The 20,237-nt window shown below is 42.0% G+C and overlaps 1 protein-coding gene across 2 annotated transcripts in view; it reads right to left on the bottom strand.

The window, feature by feature from the left end:
* Window positions 1-20,237, bottom strand: part of LOC129698312 (protein diaphanous homolog 3-like) — a 463,901-nt gene that overhangs the window by 329,370 nt on the left and 114,294 nt on the right. For both annotated transcript variants that reach the window (XM_055637392.1, XM_055637391.1), the window contains exons 10-14: window positions 18,404-18,514; window positions 15,782-15,900; window positions 5,323-5,439; window positions 2,310-2,428; window positions 699-763 (exon numbers count right to left, since the gene is read on the bottom strand). In XM_055637392.1, the coding sequence (XP_055493367.1) occupies window positions 699-763; window positions 2,310-2,428; window positions 5,323-5,439; window positions 15,782-15,900; window positions 18,404-18,514 (531 nt within the window). The remainder of the gene's footprint in view (window positions 1-698; window positions 764-2,309; window positions 2,429-5,322; window positions 5,440-15,781; window positions 15,901-18,403; window positions 18,515-20,237) is intronic.

The raw sequence follows: 20,237 nt of genomic DNA, 5'->3' as shown, positions 1-20,237 counted from the left end.
GTATGCAATGCAAAACATTTCATTGTACCTATGTGTATATGTGACAATAAATTATCATTGAACAAGCCTTTCGGCCCACCGTCCATTCCAACCATCAATCACCCGTTCTCACTAGTTCTGTTGTCCCACTTTTGCATCCACTCTCTACACACGAGAGGCAATTTACAGACCAAATAACCAACCAAACCGCACATATTGGGGATGTGGGAAGAAACCAGAACATCCAGGGGAAACTTATACGGCTGCATAGAGAATGTGCAAACCCCAGACAGGTAGCACCTGAAGTAGGATCGAGCCCACGTCTCACGTGCTGTGAGACAGCAGCTCTACCAGCTGCACCACCCCAAATTTGCAGCAAGTTACTTTGCATATAGTTGGATCAAAAGAAAAATAACGTATTATTGATTTCATTACATATTTATTAAATGTAATCTCTTGTAATCATATTCTGGTTTTAACACAGCATAACTGTTTCAAATTTATTGTTTCAACACCTCATGGATTCTATCTTTTCCAAAAATAAAAGAGGTAATTTTTCCTTCAAATTATGCCCTTAAAATTGGGACAGACCATTCCTCTGTTCAAATATTCTGTTTGTTGGCCTCACTGAAAGATATATTTTCATATTTGATATAATCAAATGTTGGAAAAGAAAATAAATATGACAACACCACTGAAGGGATTGAAATGTTTCCTACCTTTCTCACCAATTCTGAAAGCATCTGTTCACTCTCATCCACCCTTGCTTTGTCAACACAAATATCTAAAGATAAGAAAGTTAAAAACGTTATCCAGTCTGTGGTCATACTAATATTTGTAACAAAAATATTCTCTCTCTCATGGGGAATTAATTAAAACTAACTGGAGCCTCATTGATATTATGTTTGCAATTAATATAAATGACGGATGAAAATCTTCTGCTAAATTTGCAGATAACACAAAGATACAGTGCATTCAGAAAGTATTCAGTCCCCTTCACATTTCCACATTTTGTTACGTTACAGACTTATTTTAAAGTAGATTAAATTATTTTTCTTTATCATCACACTTCACACAATACCCCAGAATGAAGAAGCGAAAACAGGTATTTGAAGGGTCTGAATACTTATGCAAATGTGATATTTCAGTTATTTCTTTTTAATTACTGCAAACATTTCTAAACACCTGTTTTTGCTTTTTTATTATGGGGGGTTGTGTGTAGATTGAGGATAAAAAACGAATTTAATCCATTTTAGAATAAGGCTGTAATGTAACAAAATGTCGAAAAGTGAAGAGGTCTGAATACTTTCTGAATACGCTGTATGCAGAAAGCTAATTGCAAAATGGACATTAGGAGGCTACAAATGAATATAGATATGTTAAGTGAGTGGGCAAAGTTCTGCAAAATGGAGTGTAATGTGGTTAAATCTGAAATTGTTAACTTTGGCAGGAAAAATAAACCAGTATGATATCCAAATAATGAGACTGCAGACCTGAGATGTAGAGGGATCCAATTTTCCTGGAGCATGATTCACAAAAGTCTAGGATACAGGTATTACAAGCAGGCAGGAAAGCCCATGGAATGTTTTGCCAGGGGAAATAAATAGAAAGACAAAAATGCTATGCTTCAGTTATACAGAGCATTAGTAAGATTTTATTTAGAGTAATGTAGTAAAGAAGAGGAGATAAATCAGCCCTTAAACCCTCTGCATGCAACACGAACGTGGTTCATCCTCCATCTTAGTACCATACACCTCCTCTCCCCATACCCCTTGATGCCGTTTGCATCAATAATATTTAAAACAATTTATGGTAGAGGATTCCAAATGTCCAGCACCCAATAAGTGAAGAAATTTCCCATCTCAGACCTAAATGACTTGGCCTAATATTGTGAGATACCAAATAGATACTAGAATTGGCATTCGTTTATGAGGAAAAATTGGACTGACTAGATTTATATCTGCTTAAGTTTAGCAGAGGGCAAACGGACGTGCAAGATCTTAAAGATATGGATGTAGAGAAGATTTCTCATCCTATGGAAGAGTCTAGAATAAATGTAACTGTTTTAAAAAAAAGCAGTGTCCATTTTAGACATAAGTTAGTTTTTTTTTTAAATCAGAGTATCAAGAGTCTTTGGTACCATCTTCCTCAGTGGAAAGAGAGTATTTGAATATCTTGCCGACAGATGAAGATATACAGTTGATAAGCAAGGTGTTAAAAGATTACTGCAGTTATGCTTGAATATAGAATTAGGATATAATCATATCATCATGATCTTATTCAAAATGCTCTAAATGATATATTAATAGTGTTCAAATAATCATCCGTACCTATAAGATGCTCAAAATCTACATCTAATCGTCTGCGGTAAGTAAAATCGGGATCCATGCCATTGCGGTGTAACACAATCTGAGAAACACATTCTTCAATTATCTTAAAATACTGTGGCCTAAAATAAAAGAGGAAAGTTTTAAAATGTTAATCTAATTCAATACCTAGAATTCTTCTTCATATTTTGACTCATTGACTCAAATGTCACACTCAAAAAAATTCAAATAATACCAATGCAAAAAATTGAAAAAACTACAGGACATCTTGGGGGAAAAAATTGTCTTCTTTAAAAACGATAATCCAATAACAAAAGACATGCAGCTGGAAAAGCTCAGCCAGTCAAGCAACATATATGGAAAAATGAACTAATCAATGTTTCAGGTCAGCAAGGTCAGTGAGGAAAGGTCGCTAAACTGAAAGGATTACTGATTTTTCTTCCCAGATTCTGCTTCGCTGGCTGAGTTTTTAAAACATATCAGTCTTTGATTCAGACTCCAGTATCTATAGCTTTACTTGCTTTCTGCAATAACCTAATATATTACCTCTCTCAGTTACCTTCAAAAACCAACCATGTCAACCGAATATCAATTTTTATCTTCAGGTAGTAACAATCAATTAAATGGTTTTGATGGTTTCCAGAACCACTTCCACGACAGGTACAGGCACAAATGCATATAAAATACAAATACAGTTATAGGTACAGGTACGACAGGTACCGTCTCCCGGAGGTACATGTGGCGTCTCTCATATACAGATTCAGCTCCACTCTTATCCTGTCCAACAACCTGAAGCACACACACTTCAGGACCATGGCCCCATCAATGTCAGCGCCTCTGAAAGCCACTGATAGATCTGACAGTTGGAAAAGTCTGTCTCCAAGCATTTCTGGCTATAAGTGACAAAAAAAGAGACCACACCTGGAGTATTGTGTGCAGTTTTGGTCATCTAATTTGAGGGAGGACATTCTGCTAATGAGGGAGTGCAGTGTTGGTTCACCAGGTTAATCCCCAGGATGGTGGGACTGACATATGAAGGAATGGATCGACTGGGCTTATATTCACTGGTCTTTAGAAGGATGAGAGGGCAGCTTGTAGAAACATATAAAATTCTTGAGAGGTTGGACAGGCTAGATGCAGGAAAATGTTTCCCCATGTTGAGGGAGACTAGAACCAGGGTCAGTTTAAGAATAAGGGGTAGGCCATTTTGGACTGAAATGCGAAAAAATGTTTTCACCCAGAGAGTTGTGAATCTGTGGAATTCTCTGCCACAGAAGGCAGCGGAGGCCAATTTACTGGATGTATTCAAGACAGAGTTAGATATAGCTCTTAGGGCTAACGGAATCAAGGGACGTGGAGATAAAGCAGGAACGGGGTACTGATTTTAGATGATCAACCATGATCATATTGAATAGTGGTGCTGGCTGGAAGGGCCAAATGGCCTACTCCTGCACCTATTTTCTATGTTTCCTTCTCATCAGTATTCCATATGAAGAGCATGTTTCTATCCCTGTACTTAAATTATTTTGCAATAAAGGCCAACATACTATTTGTCTTCCTAATTGCCTGCTGAAATGCACATTGATTTTGAATGATTTCAGGGTTCCCATGAATACTAACGTATTTCAATCTATCAACCATTTGTTTTAAAATTCTAGAGTTTTGTTTTATCTGCCAAAGTTTACCATTGTTTTCCATGCTACATTCCAAATCATAGATGTCTAGATTCTCTTTGAAGTCTTTCTGCGCTCCCCTCATAATTAACATTGCTGTCTATTTTCAACAAATTTAAACATATTATTTCTGTTCCTCACCCAACTCATCATCATATAGTGAGGCTCCAATCTCTGTGACACCCTACTGGACGCAGCCTGCCAACCCAAAAATGATGACTTATTTCTACTCTGTTGTTTGTCCGTTCAAGTCCTTAAATCATGACAGCATATTATGCCAAAAACAGTACATTATAATTTTGTTTAATAAGCTTGTGTGATACTTTATCAAATAATTTTTGAAAGTTCAAATAGACCACATCAACTGTTTAGCTCCCATTAATTTTATGTTACAACCAAATCTAATAGATTAGTGCGGCACTGTGGTGCAGTGGCAAAGTTGCTGCCTTTCAGCACCAAACCCGGGTTCGATCCTGACTATGAGTGCTGTCCGTACAAAGTTTGTACGTTCTCCCTGTAACCATGTGGATTTTCCCAAGGGTGCTCCGGTTTCCTCTCACATTCCAAAGACTTGCGGGTTTGTAGCTTAATTGGCTTGTGTGTATAGATTTGAACCAAACTTAGTGGGCGAAGGACCTGTTTTCAGGATATGTCTTGAAATTAAACTAAATTTACCAAACATGATTATTCTCATGACTTAGTGCAAATTTTATAATAATCTCCATGCTCCCCTACCACCGACCAAGAGTCAGCACTTTCCCAATTAGTAATGCCGGGACACCAGTGGCTGACCAAGGTGGGCCTGTGCAGTATTAAAATGATTCTATTTGCAAAGGTTACCAGCAGTTATAGTGCTCACTGACTTCAGACGGGTGTTCAGAAGATTTTTCAGGTATCTACTGCCTGAAATGCAGAAAGGAATAGAAAGTAAAAACAAGTAAAGGAAATTGAAGGCAGAAAAGTGTGAAGTTGACAGCCAAGTGGAAATTCGAAAAGGTAATGAAACTTCCTAGTTCTCCAAGAGCTAGAAATTGCATCAATAGTCATTGATGTATCAGAAACAGTAATAAGAGATGGGCTCTGATTAACAACAAAATAAGGAATGGTCCACATACTGTATCTTGCCAGGAGATACACATAACTTTCATTTGAACAAAGTGTGCATCTATCCAGATACTGCAGACATGCTATTTATTTCAAGCAATTTTTGTTTCATTTACGTTGTACAGCATGTTTGTGGAATATGTTTCCATATTTTGCAACTTAATTTCATTTTGGTTTTAGAGATTAATGGTTGGCACAATGCAACAAATCCAGACATAATAACACAATTAAAAACTTACCTCACAAAATAGTCATTCCTGATTAATAGTAGGTGTTGAAGAATGGAAAGAAAGTAATTTTCAGCTTCTGTGTCCTTTACTGCGTTAGACAGCATATTATACACGTCATTTATTTCAGTACAACTGAAGTAAAGGAAAATATATTGTAGAGAATAACATGAGTGCACATTCACTAAGCTTTAAAAAACAATAAATTGCTAAAAATGTAGAAAGGGGATTCAGATATTGCTCAGCACTGTAGGTTATGCACTTCCACACTGAAAAAAAATGTTAGTAATGAAGACCTGTCACTACTTACAAACCACTGCTTTTGAATCTGCTATAAAAAGGCACATGCTAGCATGTATGATTTCTCCAAAACCTTTTCCTATCAAACTTCCTACCACAGTTCAAACTTCATTTCAGCGCAATTTCTCATTAACAGTGCAATTGTAAGTTAATACAGGCGATCCCTACATTATCGAGAGCTGTACTGCTTGAGATCCGTTGATTCAGTGATTTTTTGTAACCCAAAATCTTATTTCTCTTTAAATCCCATGTTACAAGATGTTCCTACGTAACATTTTCCTCCCAATGGTAATGATGAGAACTGCAGTGAGGGCGGGGCAGGGGGTGAACTGAGAAGATTTGCTTCGGAAACTGACAAGGCAATCTCTAAAGTGGCCAGTTGCTGCGTTTGAAGACACAAGCAACTGCAGATGCTTACTGCCTTCAGTTTCAATGGAGACATACACTATTGAATGGATATCAAAAAAAACCCATATGATGGAGGTCTGCACAAACACAACACCGAAGGGAATAGAGGATTACAAAGATAAACACATCTGCGCACTGTCTGCACGATGAAGATGAAGGTAAACGGATGCCACGGTAATGCTAAGTCCATTAGAGAATGCGGAGGGGGGGGGGGGGGGGGGGGATGTTGGTGGGGGAGGGGGGGGGGGGGGGGGGGCTGGGGGGGTCTGTCACCAGAGCTAGAGAGGGGATCAATGGGTGGGGAGGTTGCAATTATACTTCTGATATGGGGGAGTGGTTAGTAGTGGTGAGGTCACTATATTAAAGGGGGCAGGGGAGGGGGGGCACTCCCCTTAATGCTGGGGGGGGGGGGGGGGGGGGGGGGGGTCTGGGGGGAGGGGGGGACTTTTAAGAAAGAACTCTTGTTGTTTTGTCGAGGAGTCCGAAAAGGAGACAGGAGGGGGAGACAAGTGATGGAGACTTTTACTGAAGTTTATTAAAGTTTAGCAGGCATTTTACCTACTGGTTGGTCTTCCTATGTCCTGAAAACTCCAATGAGCCAATCAAAATGCCCGGTCAGTGAAGGAGATTGCCTACGGTTGCCCTCAACTGCCTGTAATTAAATAGCGACCCGACTCCACTGCACTACGAGTGAAAAAGACCCATGTCGACCAAATTTTACTCGCAGAAAATGTTTCAATATCCTGAAAAATTTTCCGCGACCTAGCTGATGCCGCGAGTAGGCGGGAATCTCCATCGAGCATGAAGGAGAGGACCTCATAGGACCTCGTGTCAATCATGCAGCGAGTTTGAGTCCCGGGCAAACTCGTCTAAACTTGCAGATTAGGTCGCCCAAGTGGGACAGGCCCTTAAGATTTCATCCTATATTCCACAAGTTATCGACGATTCAAGTTTAAAAAAAAGGGAGGGGAAAGGTTCTCACACACAGCCGCAGTGCCACAATGACACCACAATGGGGCGTTGCTAACGGTAACGGCAGCTTCTCACAGACAGCGTTTTTACCAGGAGGTTCCACTGACGATGTCACAATGCAACTCACAGTGCACCAATCACAATGGCCTCTCAAGCTGCCAAGTGCCACAATGGCATCACAATAGGACGTTGCCAACGGTGACCGCAGCATGAGGTTGCTACCCCTCTACCAATAACTGAAGGGGCTGCTCCTGGATGCATTTTAGTCCCACGGTCCTGGTGTTTGGACACATGGAATAGAGTGGGGAGGGCCGATCGGGGGGGGGGGGAGAATCTCCCTGTCGGTTTGCTCCCGGGCCTGGCCTAGATGCCCATTCGCAGGTCCAGGCAGAGGGCGGTCGATGGTCACACCGTACTCAGCTGCTTAACCCTCTTCTGGGCCTACATCCATGCTTGCATGTACCTGTAGTGGGAACACGCGGTGTTCCACAAGAATGCTTGAGGCCGTCCGTCAACGTTGGTCGACGCGGGGTGGGAGAGTGCTGCTAGAGGGAGAGGGAGAGGGAGAGGGAGAGGGAGAGGGAGAGGGAGAGGGAGAGGGAGAGGGGTTGTGTCTCTCTCTGCTCTGACGGACGAGGTTTCAAAGCGACCTTTCAAGGGTTTTTTGCCGAAGGCAGAGGGACAGAGGCAGTGAGTCTTCAAAGTTTGACTTAGCGTTGGACTGCAGAAACTTTCCTTTGTTAAAGGATCTCTCCATTAAGTGTAGAATTTCTGCATTCTTGATGAGGACCTGTGAGTGGGGAGAGTATCAGGAGAGGAAGGAAGATTTGATGAACCTGCTGCTTGAGCGGTCCCGAGGTGCTTACGTGAAGTCATGGGTCCAGATGCTGCAAGATCTGGACCGTGCATTGCCTTTCTTTTTCTCTCTGGAGAAAGGGCGGAGAGACCGCAAACAGCTCGTTGAGCTGCTCGCAGATGATGGCTCCTCCAGAGAGGATCAGTGCTTTATTTTGGTCCTTTAATGGGTCTCTGTTCTCCGCAGATGGATTCAGCGGGGAGGCTCAGCAGGTCCTGTGGGAGGGTCTACCGACTGTAGATAGGGAGGTGTTTGAACTTCTTGATGACCCCTTATCATTGGAGGAGTTGACTCGTGCCCTGCACCAGCTCAGGAGGGGAAAGTCCCCTGGGCTGGATGGGATGACGGTAGTTTGCTAGAGCCTTCTGGGATATCCTGGGTGGTGATTACATGAAGGTCCTGGGGGAGAGCCTGGCGACCAGGGAGATGCCCCTCTCGTGGCGTTGGGCAGTCGTTGTCCTGCTGCCCAAGAAGGGCGAACTCCACCAGTGGAAGAACTGGCGCCTGGACTCTCTCCTCTGTACGGAGTATAACGTTTTTGCATGGGCGATGGCAAATCGCCTGAGCTCCGTGCTGTCCCAACTGATCCACCCAGACCAGTCCTATACAGTCCCTTGCCGTTCAGGATAACATCCACATGGTTAGGGACTTGATTCATCTATTTCAAGGTACTGGTCAGTCAGCTGCTTTTCTGTCCCTTGATCAGAAGGCTTTTGACATGGTAGAGCATGACTACCTCTTCAGGACGCTGAAAGCGAGCTGGAGACAAAAGTCATCACCCGGCTGGGGCGCTGGTCAGGCCTGCTTAGAGTTCTTTCTTTCCACGGTAGGGTGCTGGTTATAAACCAGCCGGTGGACTCCATGTTGTGGTGCCGGCTTGCCACTCTTGTACCGCCCTCTATCTTTGTAACTGCATTACAGAAAAAGCTGGTGGATTTCTTTTGGGGAGATAGGAAGCACTAGGGTTCCACAGCGGTCCTGAGTCTCCCATTAGAGGAGGGCGGCTAGTCCTTGGTATGCATGTGTACCCAGTTGGCGGCTCTCCGTCTCAGGAATCTGTGGAGGTATATGTATGCGGAGAACCCCCCCCAGATGGCTTGCTCTGGCCAAGTATTTTTTACGCCAGGGTCGTTGCCTCAGGGGGGTTTTGCGGTTCCCAGTGGCGGGCATCAGTCCACCCGCCTTACGGGATTAGCCTAGTTTCTATCGTGATGTGCTAAGAGTGAGGAATTTGGTAGTTTTTCAGTCAGCGTGTTGCTCCACAGGGGAGGGGGTGTTGTGGCTGCGAAGGTGGCTGGATTTCACCCTGTGATGGCGGGTGTCGAGAAGAGGCGTGTGCTTGGAGTGTTTCTGTGCTTATCCCCGCTCCGTCGGTTTTACTCATTGAGCCCAGGCTCCGGGATATTTCTCGGGCGCCAGTTCCACACAACTTGAGCCGTCTTTCCGAGATGCCCAGCGTGCCCTTTCATGATGTGAAGAGACGCATACTGTACAGAATGCTCCTGCACATTCTGTACCTCCTTGCCTTCTTCTTCCGTCCAGGCACTCCTTGGCGGTCTGTGTTACCACCGGGAGGCGGGGGCAGTCCCCAGAGGAGGTTTCTCTACAAGAGAGTCGTCCCCCTTTACATTGGGGACCTGGGGTGGAGAGTGTTGCACAGAGGGGTGGCATGTAATAAACCTTTGAGTCGTTCACGGGCTCGCCGGCCGCCTGTATTTTCTGCGACGAGGAAGGGACCGTGTTCCACGCGTGTATGGAGTGTGTGAGATTGCTGCCCCTGTACCAATATCTGAAGGGGTTGTTCCTCAATTGTTGGTTACATTTTAGTCCTACAAACCTGGGGGCAGGACCTCTGTGTCTGTTTGCTCCTGGGCCTAGCCAAGATGGCAGCGTGCGGTCGATGGTCACGCCAGAGTCGGCTGTTTGCCCCACTTCCAGGACTATGTCCCTGCTCGCGTGTCCTTGGAGAGGGAGCATGCGGTGTCCACGGGGACTTTGGAGGTCTTCCGTGAACGCTGGTCAATGCGTGGGGTCGAGAGCATTGTAAATAACGACTGTACCATTGTACTATAATGATTGCATGTAGGTACGTTACAATACTTACCTTCAGCGGCGCTGCAATTCTGCCACTGGCCGTGTACGCAATTTTGGCTCGTTTGAGGGGGGTGACAGAGGGTTAAAAACGCATTATCCCAGTTCATGACACAGGGGGTGGGGGGGAGAGTGATGTGTTTGGGAGGAGGAGGGGAGGAGAGTGTAGAGGGGTGAGGAGAGGGAGATGGAGAAGGGGAGATAGAGGGTGGGAGAAGGGGAGAGAGGGATGGGGGGAGGGGAGAGATGGATGGGGAGGGGGAGAGACGGATGGGGGAGGGGGAGAGAGGTGAGGGGGAGGGAGGGGGAGAGTAGTGTGGGGGAGGAGTGAGATGGGGTAAGGGAGGGGGAGAGGGGAAATAGTGGGGAGGGAGAGTGGAAGGGGGAGGGGGTAGGGACAGTCCATCTGTTCCCCATTAATATCACCCCAATCCTCTTTCTCTATTCCCACACACGTTGTGACGCGCTTCGACCATGCCGAGGCATTCCCGAGGGAGGGGGGGGGGGGGTGGGGGGGGGGGGGGGGCTTAGCGTTGGAGCTGGGGCTGAGGCTGATGCAAAGGATTGTCCCATTGATCCATTCCGATTCTACATCTTGGGGCATTGTGACATCACACGATGGAAACGTTGCATTGTGACATCACACCATGGATTCACCAACATGTTATGGGTGAGAGCTGGGTTTTTTTTTTAATATGGGGGGGGGGGGGGAAGAAGGATTTTATTAAAAAATATGTACATAAACACGACAAAATTTAATCAGGAGTGGATACTTGGAATGAAAAGTGAAATCTCTACCGAAATGGAAAAAATCTGGGCGTTTCTGCGTCTGATGTTGGCGTGGCAACAAATCAAAGCCTGGCAACCACAAGTCAGGCAGAAACACAGCCGGCCAGTCAGCCGGCCACAGAGTTTTATATTAAAGATGGATTGTGAATTCTTATGTGAATGAACACTTAGGCTATTTAAAAATGTTAATCTATTCTTAAGAAATGGATAAATGTTTAGATCTAGTAATTGAATTTTGTAATTAGCTACAATTAGGTAACTAACTAATTATATGCTTTAATTTCAAGTCATCTAAGTAAGATCGTTTCATATTTGTTTCAGAATGCTTCAATCGACAATAACTGAAAATGTATTTCAGTTCTCTTAATTTTCAAGAAAGTTATGGGCTTTTGACTATTCTCGATCACAGCTTTTATGTTAAGAATGAAAAAGCAACAGGGAACAAGATGCTAATTTCCGAGTATGAAAATGGCCATAACTATTTTAATACTGAAGATATGAAAGTGAATTAGGTGTCAAATTAAACTTATTTTTATGCTTTATCTGATGAGATAAATTACAGACTTGATTTTTTAAATCTCAAAATTTTGTAACATTGCTACTTGATGTATTCTAACCTATGAATGTGTTTTTGATGTGCTGTATTGTGCATTTTACTGAATGCAGGGGGAGGGGGCGGCCGGCAGCATCACACATACACACTAACCAACCCCCCCCCCCCCCCACACACACACACGTCTAGTCCACATTTAATTACCTTGTAATAGTCTTGTAACCAGAGCTGCAAAATAATGTGTAGTCTCTCTGACATGCTCTACAACTTTAACAGGAAATTCCAATTTATGTAGCAATGTTACAAAATTTTGAGATTTTAAAAATCAAGTCTGCAATTTATCCCATCAGATAAAGCATAAAAAGAAGTTTAATTTGACACCTAATTCACTTTCATATCTTCAGTATTAAAATAGTTATGGCCATTTTCATACTCGGAAATTAGCATCTTGTTCCCTAGTGATTTTCTATGGACATAACAAATAAACTGTGATCGTGGACAGTCAAAAGCCCATAACTTTCTTAAAAATTAAAACAACTGAATAAAATTTTCAGTTATCATAGATTGAAGCATTATGAAACAAATATAAATCAATCTTACTTGGATGACGTGAAATTAAAGCATATAATTAGTTAGTTCCCCAATTGGAGCTAATTTCAAACTTCAATTACTAGATCTAAACATCTATCTATTTCTTAATAAATGATTAACATTTTTAAATAGCCTAAGTGTCCAAATAATATTCACAAATAATTCACAAGGAAACATGATTTTTAAATCTCATTTACATTAATTTATAGGCCGAATGGAAGGAATTTCGTGTTCAATTGCTGTAAATTAATCTCAATTTAAATCAGCTTTCTAGTGGGATCCTGTGAATGCGCTGGTTTAGAACGTTCACATTGCGCTAGATTTGTGCCCTCAAATGCCCAGAAAAATACTGCGGGATATAATGGGCCCAAAATGAGCTACTCGCAACTTTAAACTTTGTATAAAGGGATCTTAAGAAGCCCTTTTTAATGTAAAAATAAACAGCCTACCTTCTGTTGGCCGCTGTATGAGACCCTGCCGGTTGCCGGTGGTCGCGGGTTTAGAGGTTAATTTTTAAACTACTACAACAATTATATAAAGCCTTTAAAACTAATAATAGCTAAAGCGACGGAATATTCCAGCGATTTTCCGTTAATAATTAACTAGGCTGAACATCCTCGATTGGAACAGCCTACGGGAAATCGTGTTTTAAACCCGCCCCCCCTCTAAACGGCGCCAAAATCACGCACACACCCGCAGCGACAGATTTTCAGCGACGCTTCAGGTAGGCTTTGCAACATACCTAATTTATGTACTCAGTTTCTCAGCTGATATCGGGCCCAACTTTCTGCTAATGGCTCTAAGGGCTATGTCAACATCAACACCTGTTTACACTTCTTCATTCTGGAGTAGTGTGTGTAGATTGATGATAAAAAAAAAGATGTAATCCATTTTAAAATAAGGCTGTAACGTACCAAAATGTGGAAAAAGTGAAGGGGTCTGAATACTTTCTGAATGCATTGTATATGAAAATAAGACCTCAGATCTAGCAAAAACTTTGTCATCTGCAGGCAGCAGTAATCCCTGATTTCTATATATTCCACTGGCTAGGTCTACCTACAGCAGCCACCAGGAAGATACAACCATTGTTGTCCACAAAATCATGCAGAAAGCTATGGAAAGGTAGGTGAATCATTATCAATATGTTTGCACAGTCCAATAGCCTCAAAATTCAACCCTGGCAGGCCTCCTCGTTTTCACAGGCTGAGCACCAAACTCCTAAAACATATTATTTAGAGGATTATCACGAAAAGCAAGGACCAGGTGGCAGAGGTCAAGGATATGCTCAAAGCATTCCAAACATATGGCAAAACTGCTCTATGGAGATCCTTGCACAATCTTAGTGGATTATGGTGACCAACTTCGCTTCTCAACAATCTTGCTCATATTAAGTACAGCTTGCATCAGTACAAGTTTAAACACTATCAGGACATAGACTTGTATTTTCCTTGGTGGTTCTTTGCTGAACTCCCTTCATCATTAATGCAACTTCTAGATTACATTGCACCAACTCCCCAATGCAATTTGTACTTTATTTTATTTTCGTGGTCATTATGATGTAGGACAGAGCAGCTGTGTCCGTGTGCCTTCACCTCCACCTTCTCACCACAGGGGATGCCCACCTCTGCTGTCACTAAATCAGAACGCATTTAATACTGCTGGAGGAACACCATCACCACACAAACTAAATTAAAGAGAATGCCCGTTACCATTAATCCATTTCGATGCTCTGGAAATCGCTGAAGCAAAAATTAATCCCAGACAATAAATTATTCTAATCCCAAAAATAAAAAGAGTAAAAGCTGCAAGTGAACAATACAGCCAACGTCTCAGATCAATGACTTGCATCCGAACCAACGGGCAGCTTTTTGCTGCAGATATGGGGGCCAGCATTTATTATCCATCGTGAAATGCATTTCTCAAGCAGAATGAACTAGAATGAATTACTTCTCCGACTTCCATCAGTGATCAGATGGACTTTCCAATTCCAACACCCTCATGAGTACCGTGACTTGCATAAAATTTAACAATCTTTGTAGTAATTAACCTGAATTTTAAATTTCTAAGCTGCATTGCTTGGTTTTGAAATCATGTCATTTGATCAACAAGCCATAACTGTTCGCAAAGCCAGTAACTTGCCCACTGTACTTCCAATCTCCTTAATTGAGCCAAACCAAACTAAAACAAAAGTTCTAATTAATAGTTAGATACTGTAAATTGGCAACAGTATTTGATTTCCGATACTCCATTGGAGTCGCAGCAACAGTATTTTTCACACGACTATAAAAAGTTAGTTTACTCCCACGTTCTGCATTTAGTATAAAGAATATCTGTATGAAATCAAAAATAACAAAGATTTCAATTGTATCTTCAGTCATCCACCATTGGTGTGCCTTAGCTCTTACATTTGAGTCTCAACTAATTAAGGAAGGCATCCCATATTTCTTTAGAATTACTTGCTTGACTTATCTTGCTGACTGGGGATATAAATTCCCTAGATCACTATGTTCCTCCACTTCAAGCCCACCATAGACAATCATTTGTGTATGTCTTGCCTTCTTGCGCTCCTCCAAGTTCATGTCTCATGTGTCACATGGCTTGAATTCCATTTGCTATTTCTAGATGCAGGAAGATTGCTCTCGATGTTAGGGAAGTCCAGAACAAGGGGTCACAGTTTAAGGATAAGGGGGAAATCTTTTAGGACCGAGATGAGGAAAACATTTTTCACACAGAGTGGTGAATCTCTGGAATTCTCTGCCACAGAAGGTAGTTGAGGCCAGTTCATTGGCTATATTTAAGAGGGAGTTAGATGTGGCCCTTGTGGCTAAAGGGATCAGGGGGTATGGAGAGAAGGCAGGTACAGGATACCGAGTTGGATGATCAGCCATGATCATATTGAATGGCAGTGCGGGCTCGAAGGGCCGAATGGCCTACTCCTGCACCTATTTTCTATGTTTCTATGCCAACTGACCAGGGTATCTATACCTTCTCGCAGCTCAATTAGTTTTTCTTTACTGCCAAACACACAGCTGCGTGTGTTTGTGCGCTTATAATTGTGTGTGCATGTGTATATGTATGTTTGTATGTATGTGTGTGTGTGTGTGTGAGGTATGTGCGGGTGTGTATGTGTATGTATGTGTGTGTGTGTGTGCGTGTGTAGGAAGGAACTGCAGATAGACACAAAAAGCTGGAGTAACTCAGTGGATCAGGCAGCATCTCTGGAGAAAAAAAGGTGACGTTTCTGAACAAGCCTTCTTCAGGCTGACAGTCAGGGGAGAGGGAAACGAGTGATACATAAAAAGTAACAGAACAAATCACAGCAGGCACCAACGACTCCAGAAAGGTGGAGCCAACAATGGTTCAATGTTGGCTGTGGAAGTGATAATGAAGGGATACAAACAGTGAAACTAGCAAGATGACTTGGATGGGGGAGGGATAGAGAGAGGGAATGCGAGGGTTACTTGAAATTAGAAAAATCAACACTGCTGGGTTGTAAGCTACCCAAACAAACTATTAGGTGCTATTCCTCCAATTTGCATGTGGACACACTCTGACAGTGGAAGGGGCCCAGGACAGAAAGGTCAGCACAGGAAAGGGAAGGAGAGTTGCAACGTTTGGCAACTGGGAGACCGTGCAAGCCAAGGCGGACGGAACGTAGGTGATCTTTTCGCTGAATGTCGGCAAGATTAAGCGCAGACAGGGCGATTGTTTTACTGGATATTGGCAAGACCAAGCTCAGACTTGGCAATCGTTTCGCTGAGCACATGCCGGACCCGCTGAGTTGTGTGCGTGTGTATTAGCTTGTATGTGTGCACGTGTGTATGTGCATGTGTGTTTTCCAGGGTTATTTTTGCTCTGTGTAATTAATGTCAAATTTATAGAGCTGACATATTTTGTTATAAAAAGGATATTCCAATTCAGATCGAATATCTCCTAGTCGATGTGAAAACTCCACCATATCTTCTTCCTTATGCTCATGAAACACTTTCAGCTGAATATCCAGTGCATCATTTTTAATTAATGTTAAATCCTGTGGAAAATAAATGCCAAAAGGTAATACATTTTAATGTAATGCTCACAACCCAGGAGAGAAGTTTGTAATTATACAAACACAAAAAAATAAGAAGCTGATTCAGAATTTTGTGCAAGAAAAGCTCTTAGAATTTCATCAACTTTAAGCAGGCAAATCAAAATTTATTGTTAAATAGCAAATTTTCAAGATGAAATTCTTGTTAATTCATGTAGGTATGGCTGACCATGTCAGCAGTTGCTGCTCAATCCAAACAATGCTTAAACGGTGGAGGCATTTTGTTCAGTGACAAGAATTCCTCTGGAGAAGGTACGGGTAGTTCTGTTATCGCGCGTTTTCCATAATGCGAATTAGAGATAGCATGATTGATGAAATAGAGAACACTACTTTTATTACATGCATCAAAAATCAAATATAAAAATGAATAACCCTGATATTAGGTAACCATAATAGTGCAAAAAAAACACAAATCTGTAGCATAACCAAAGACATACTCCAAAGAAGTACATAGTTCTGAAGTTGGTGTTTAATTTAATTTAGAGATACAGCGCGGAAACAGATCTTTTGGACCACTGAGTCCATGCCGACCAGCACTAGCACTGTCCTACATACTAGGGACAATTTACAATTTCTACAGAAGCCAATTAACCTGCAAAGCTATACATCTTTGCAGTGCAGGAGGAAACCGGAGTACCTGGAGAAAACACACATGGTCACAGGGAGAACGTACAAACTTGAAACAGAAAGCATTCTTAGTCAGATCGAATCTGGGTCTCTGGCGCTGTAAGGCAGCAACTACCGCTGCACCATTGAGCCACATTACTGTGTGATGTTCAAGGGCCTAATTGGTGCTGGGAAGAAGCTGTTCTTGAACAAGTTGGGCACTGTTTTTTGAGAGCGTAGCCAGGGTGGTATGGATCTTCATAATATAGATAATATTTGCTGCCTTTTTGAGACAGCGCCTCCAACAGATCACTGGTGGAGAGGTATGTGTGATGGACCGGGAAGTGTCTATCACTCTCTGCAGTCTCATTCATTCCTGGGTGTTCAAGTTGCTGTACCAGGTTGTGACAGTGTATGCTCTCTATTGTACTCCTGTGGAAGTTCAATAAGAGTATTTGTCCACATACTAAATGTCCTCAACCTTCAAAGGAAGTAGAAGTGTGATGAACTTTCTCTTTAATGATTGCATCAATGTGCTGGTCCAGGACAGATCTTCAGAGATGTGCATGCTCAAAAAAATCAACAATCAGCTTCTTGGTTTTGTTGATGTTGAGAACAAGATTGTTGTTCTGGCACCATTCAATTTGATTTTCAACCTCCCTCATATACTCTGACTATTCATTAACCGTTATTTTTCCAGCAACTGTGGTATCGGTGAATTTAGTCAGCCTGACTGGATGCACAGTCATGGGTCCAATGAGAGTCAAGCAGGTGACTGAACACACAATCTTGAGGTGCATTGATGGCAAATGAGGAACTTATTGCCTATTCATACTGATTGTGGTCTGCCGATGAGGAAGTGGTGGATTCAATTACATAGGGATGTGCAGAAACCCAATTCCCTGACATCATTGATAAGTTTGGAAGTGATGATGGTGATGGTGTTGCAGAGGATGATGGTTTTAACCTAATACGTTTAAAATAACTATATTTAACCTTGGCCTATACAGCTGTTTGCAAAATGTCATCACACTCAAGTGACATCTGTTAACTGCCAACATTCTTTTTGATGGTAGAATTTAGGGTGTGTTTTAGGTGATAACCTTTCCCTACATTAATTAAAATAATGTCCTCTCCTTGCAATTTATTGGACTCTGAATCTATTTCCTACATATTTAATTTAGCAATATCAAAAGAAGAATGGGATGGTAAGACATATGCAAAGAGACCGGTCAAATTTACGTTATGCCAACAATTGTAAATGCAATCAGCAAATTATATGCAAGAACACTTTCAAAATGCAAACTCTGTTGGCTTCATTACTCACGTTGAGCCTTACTATTGTTAAGAAAATTCTCATTTCACCTTCCCATTAGTAACTTAATTACTCACTGCCATTCTCAATTACATGTGGCAAAAGTGCACAGTTTGATATGAACCAATGATCATGTGACAGCTTAATTCTATTTCAAGCTAGATTTTTACCTAATGCACATGTGGTCATATGCTGTAATTTTTCCAGGGCATGTCATTTTTGTGTAGGGTTGATATTGCTGCAGGTCAACGCGTATGCTTTCTTTAAACCAAGAATTATAAAAGACAATACTAAACTATGAGGTTGATGATTTGAATGGAAACAATTTTGTCTTTGTAGTTGATTCAAAGGGCACATCAGATGTTAATCTGGAGTTGCATAATTGATTCTCATTGTATTCCATAGCATAAAAGCAGTACCACACGAGACAATGGACATCATCTTTGGCATGAAAATGTGCAGAGACTGCATGATGTATAATGATGCAGTTTAATACAAAAAGATAATAATTTATTTTGCTCTTACTTGAAGTAGATCTTTCAGTCCACAACGTGCAAACTCATTTCGTATGTGTATCCTGAGATCTAAATCTTCAGAAGTGGTCACAAGTGCATTTATGAGTTGCATACATGCCACCTAGAAACAAGGTAAAATATTTATTGTGCGAACGTGACACAAATTTTATTGCTTACATATATATTACTTAAATAAGGCGGGGGGGGTGAGAAGGCGGGGGGGGGGGGCAGGGGGGGGGGGGGGGGGGGGGGGGGGGGGGGGGGGAGGGGGGGGGGGGGGGGGGGGGGGGGGGGGGGGGGCGGGGGGGAGGGGGCGGGGGGGGGGGGGGGGGGGGGGAGGAGGCGGGGGGGGGGAGAAGGGGTGGAGACACATTTAAGAAGCTTATGTTTTTTCCCCAATGAGCCAATGAAAATGTCTAGTCAGCAAAGGCGATTAACTAAAACTACCTATTACTACCTCGACTACCCATAACTACATAACACCTACTACTACAGGATTGTCTATTTTCTCCATGGCGACCAATTTTTGGTCGCAGAACATTTTTCAACGTGTTGAAAAATTTGTGGCGACCATACTGAGGCCGCGACATGTCCCCAGATTGCGGGAATGCCACGGCCATGAAGGAGACTCACCAGAGACCACCAGCGAACATGTGGCGACCATGTGACAAGCACAGTCTCCTGCACTCATCTAAAAAGTCACCTAAGTGGGACAGGCCCTTTAATATGCTATACATGACCTGAGAGTGGCTTACAAAGATAACAACAGTAAAAAAAAAAAAACACAATTTTTCCTACACTTTATGGGCAGAGAAATGGCAGACATGAACAGGCAAGGAATAGAGGAACATAGACCATGTACAGATGGGATTTGTTAATTTCATAGTTTGCGCAGGCATCATGTGCCAAAGGGCCTGTTCCTGAGTTGTATTGTTCTATGTTGTGAAAAGCACTTGGTCAATTTACAATTTCTTGATAATATGATAGACAAAAGAATTTCAAATTTTGGGAGACACAAAGTGCTGCAATAACTCAGTGGGCCAGGAAGCATCTCAGGAGAACATAGGTTCTGTCATAATTCATGTGTTATCTCTGTAGTTTAATATATAAACTACCTTGTCTAACCTTATTGGTCTTTTTTTATCTAGGCCTTTACATTTTCAACAACTTTTACACAAGCTCAATGCCAAGAGCAGCGGTTGCCAAACTGTACATAACATGATAGTCAGTGTGAAATTAAGATAAGTGTGCATTTACTGTTTCAAAAGTCAAAGTGAGTCAATTTTATTCGTCACACATAAGGATCACGTTTAAAATATGCTTACACTTCAGCATTAAATCTGTTTAGCTGAGTTCAGAAAATGACATTGCACAACATTCTTTAGTACAATCTTGTGAAAAAAATGTTCATTTCACCCTATTTCAGTTGTTTAATTATGAGTTATGAACTCTTCACTGCACATGAAAGGTGCTGATCAGTCATGATATGTCACTGTCCCCAGAAGAGGCTAATGAACTGCTCTGATTAGTCGTCCTATCGAAAATCAACTAACGACAGGCAGATGCTACAAGGATTTAAACTTAAGCTTGCAAAGCTAACATTGTTAGCATGACACCAATATACTTCCTAAAATGAAAAATTTTTAAATCTTAATTCCTTTTCGAGTCTTAGAACTTTGGGTTTCTTCATGATTTCTTACTTGATTTAAATGTAATCTAATTGCAAAGGTTATTACAATGTTTAAGCACATTTCTCTTCATTATGGATTAATTAGCAACACCCTTGAACATCTTTCATTAAAAAGGTCGACTATTGTAAACATGTAATTAGCAAATTTTCCATG

Source organism: Leucoraja erinacea, chromosome 6 (genome assembly GCF_028641065.1).
Source record: "Leucoraja erinacea ecotype New England chromosome 6, Leri_hhj_1, whole genome shotgun sequence".
In the NCBI taxonomy this organism is placed as follows: domain Eukaryota; kingdom Metazoa; phylum Chordata; class Chondrichthyes; order Rajiformes; family Rajidae; genus Leucoraja; species Leucoraja erinaceus.
The sequence above is the reverse complement of the archived record's forward strand: the minus strand, read 5'-3'. Positions and strand labels throughout refer to the sequence as shown.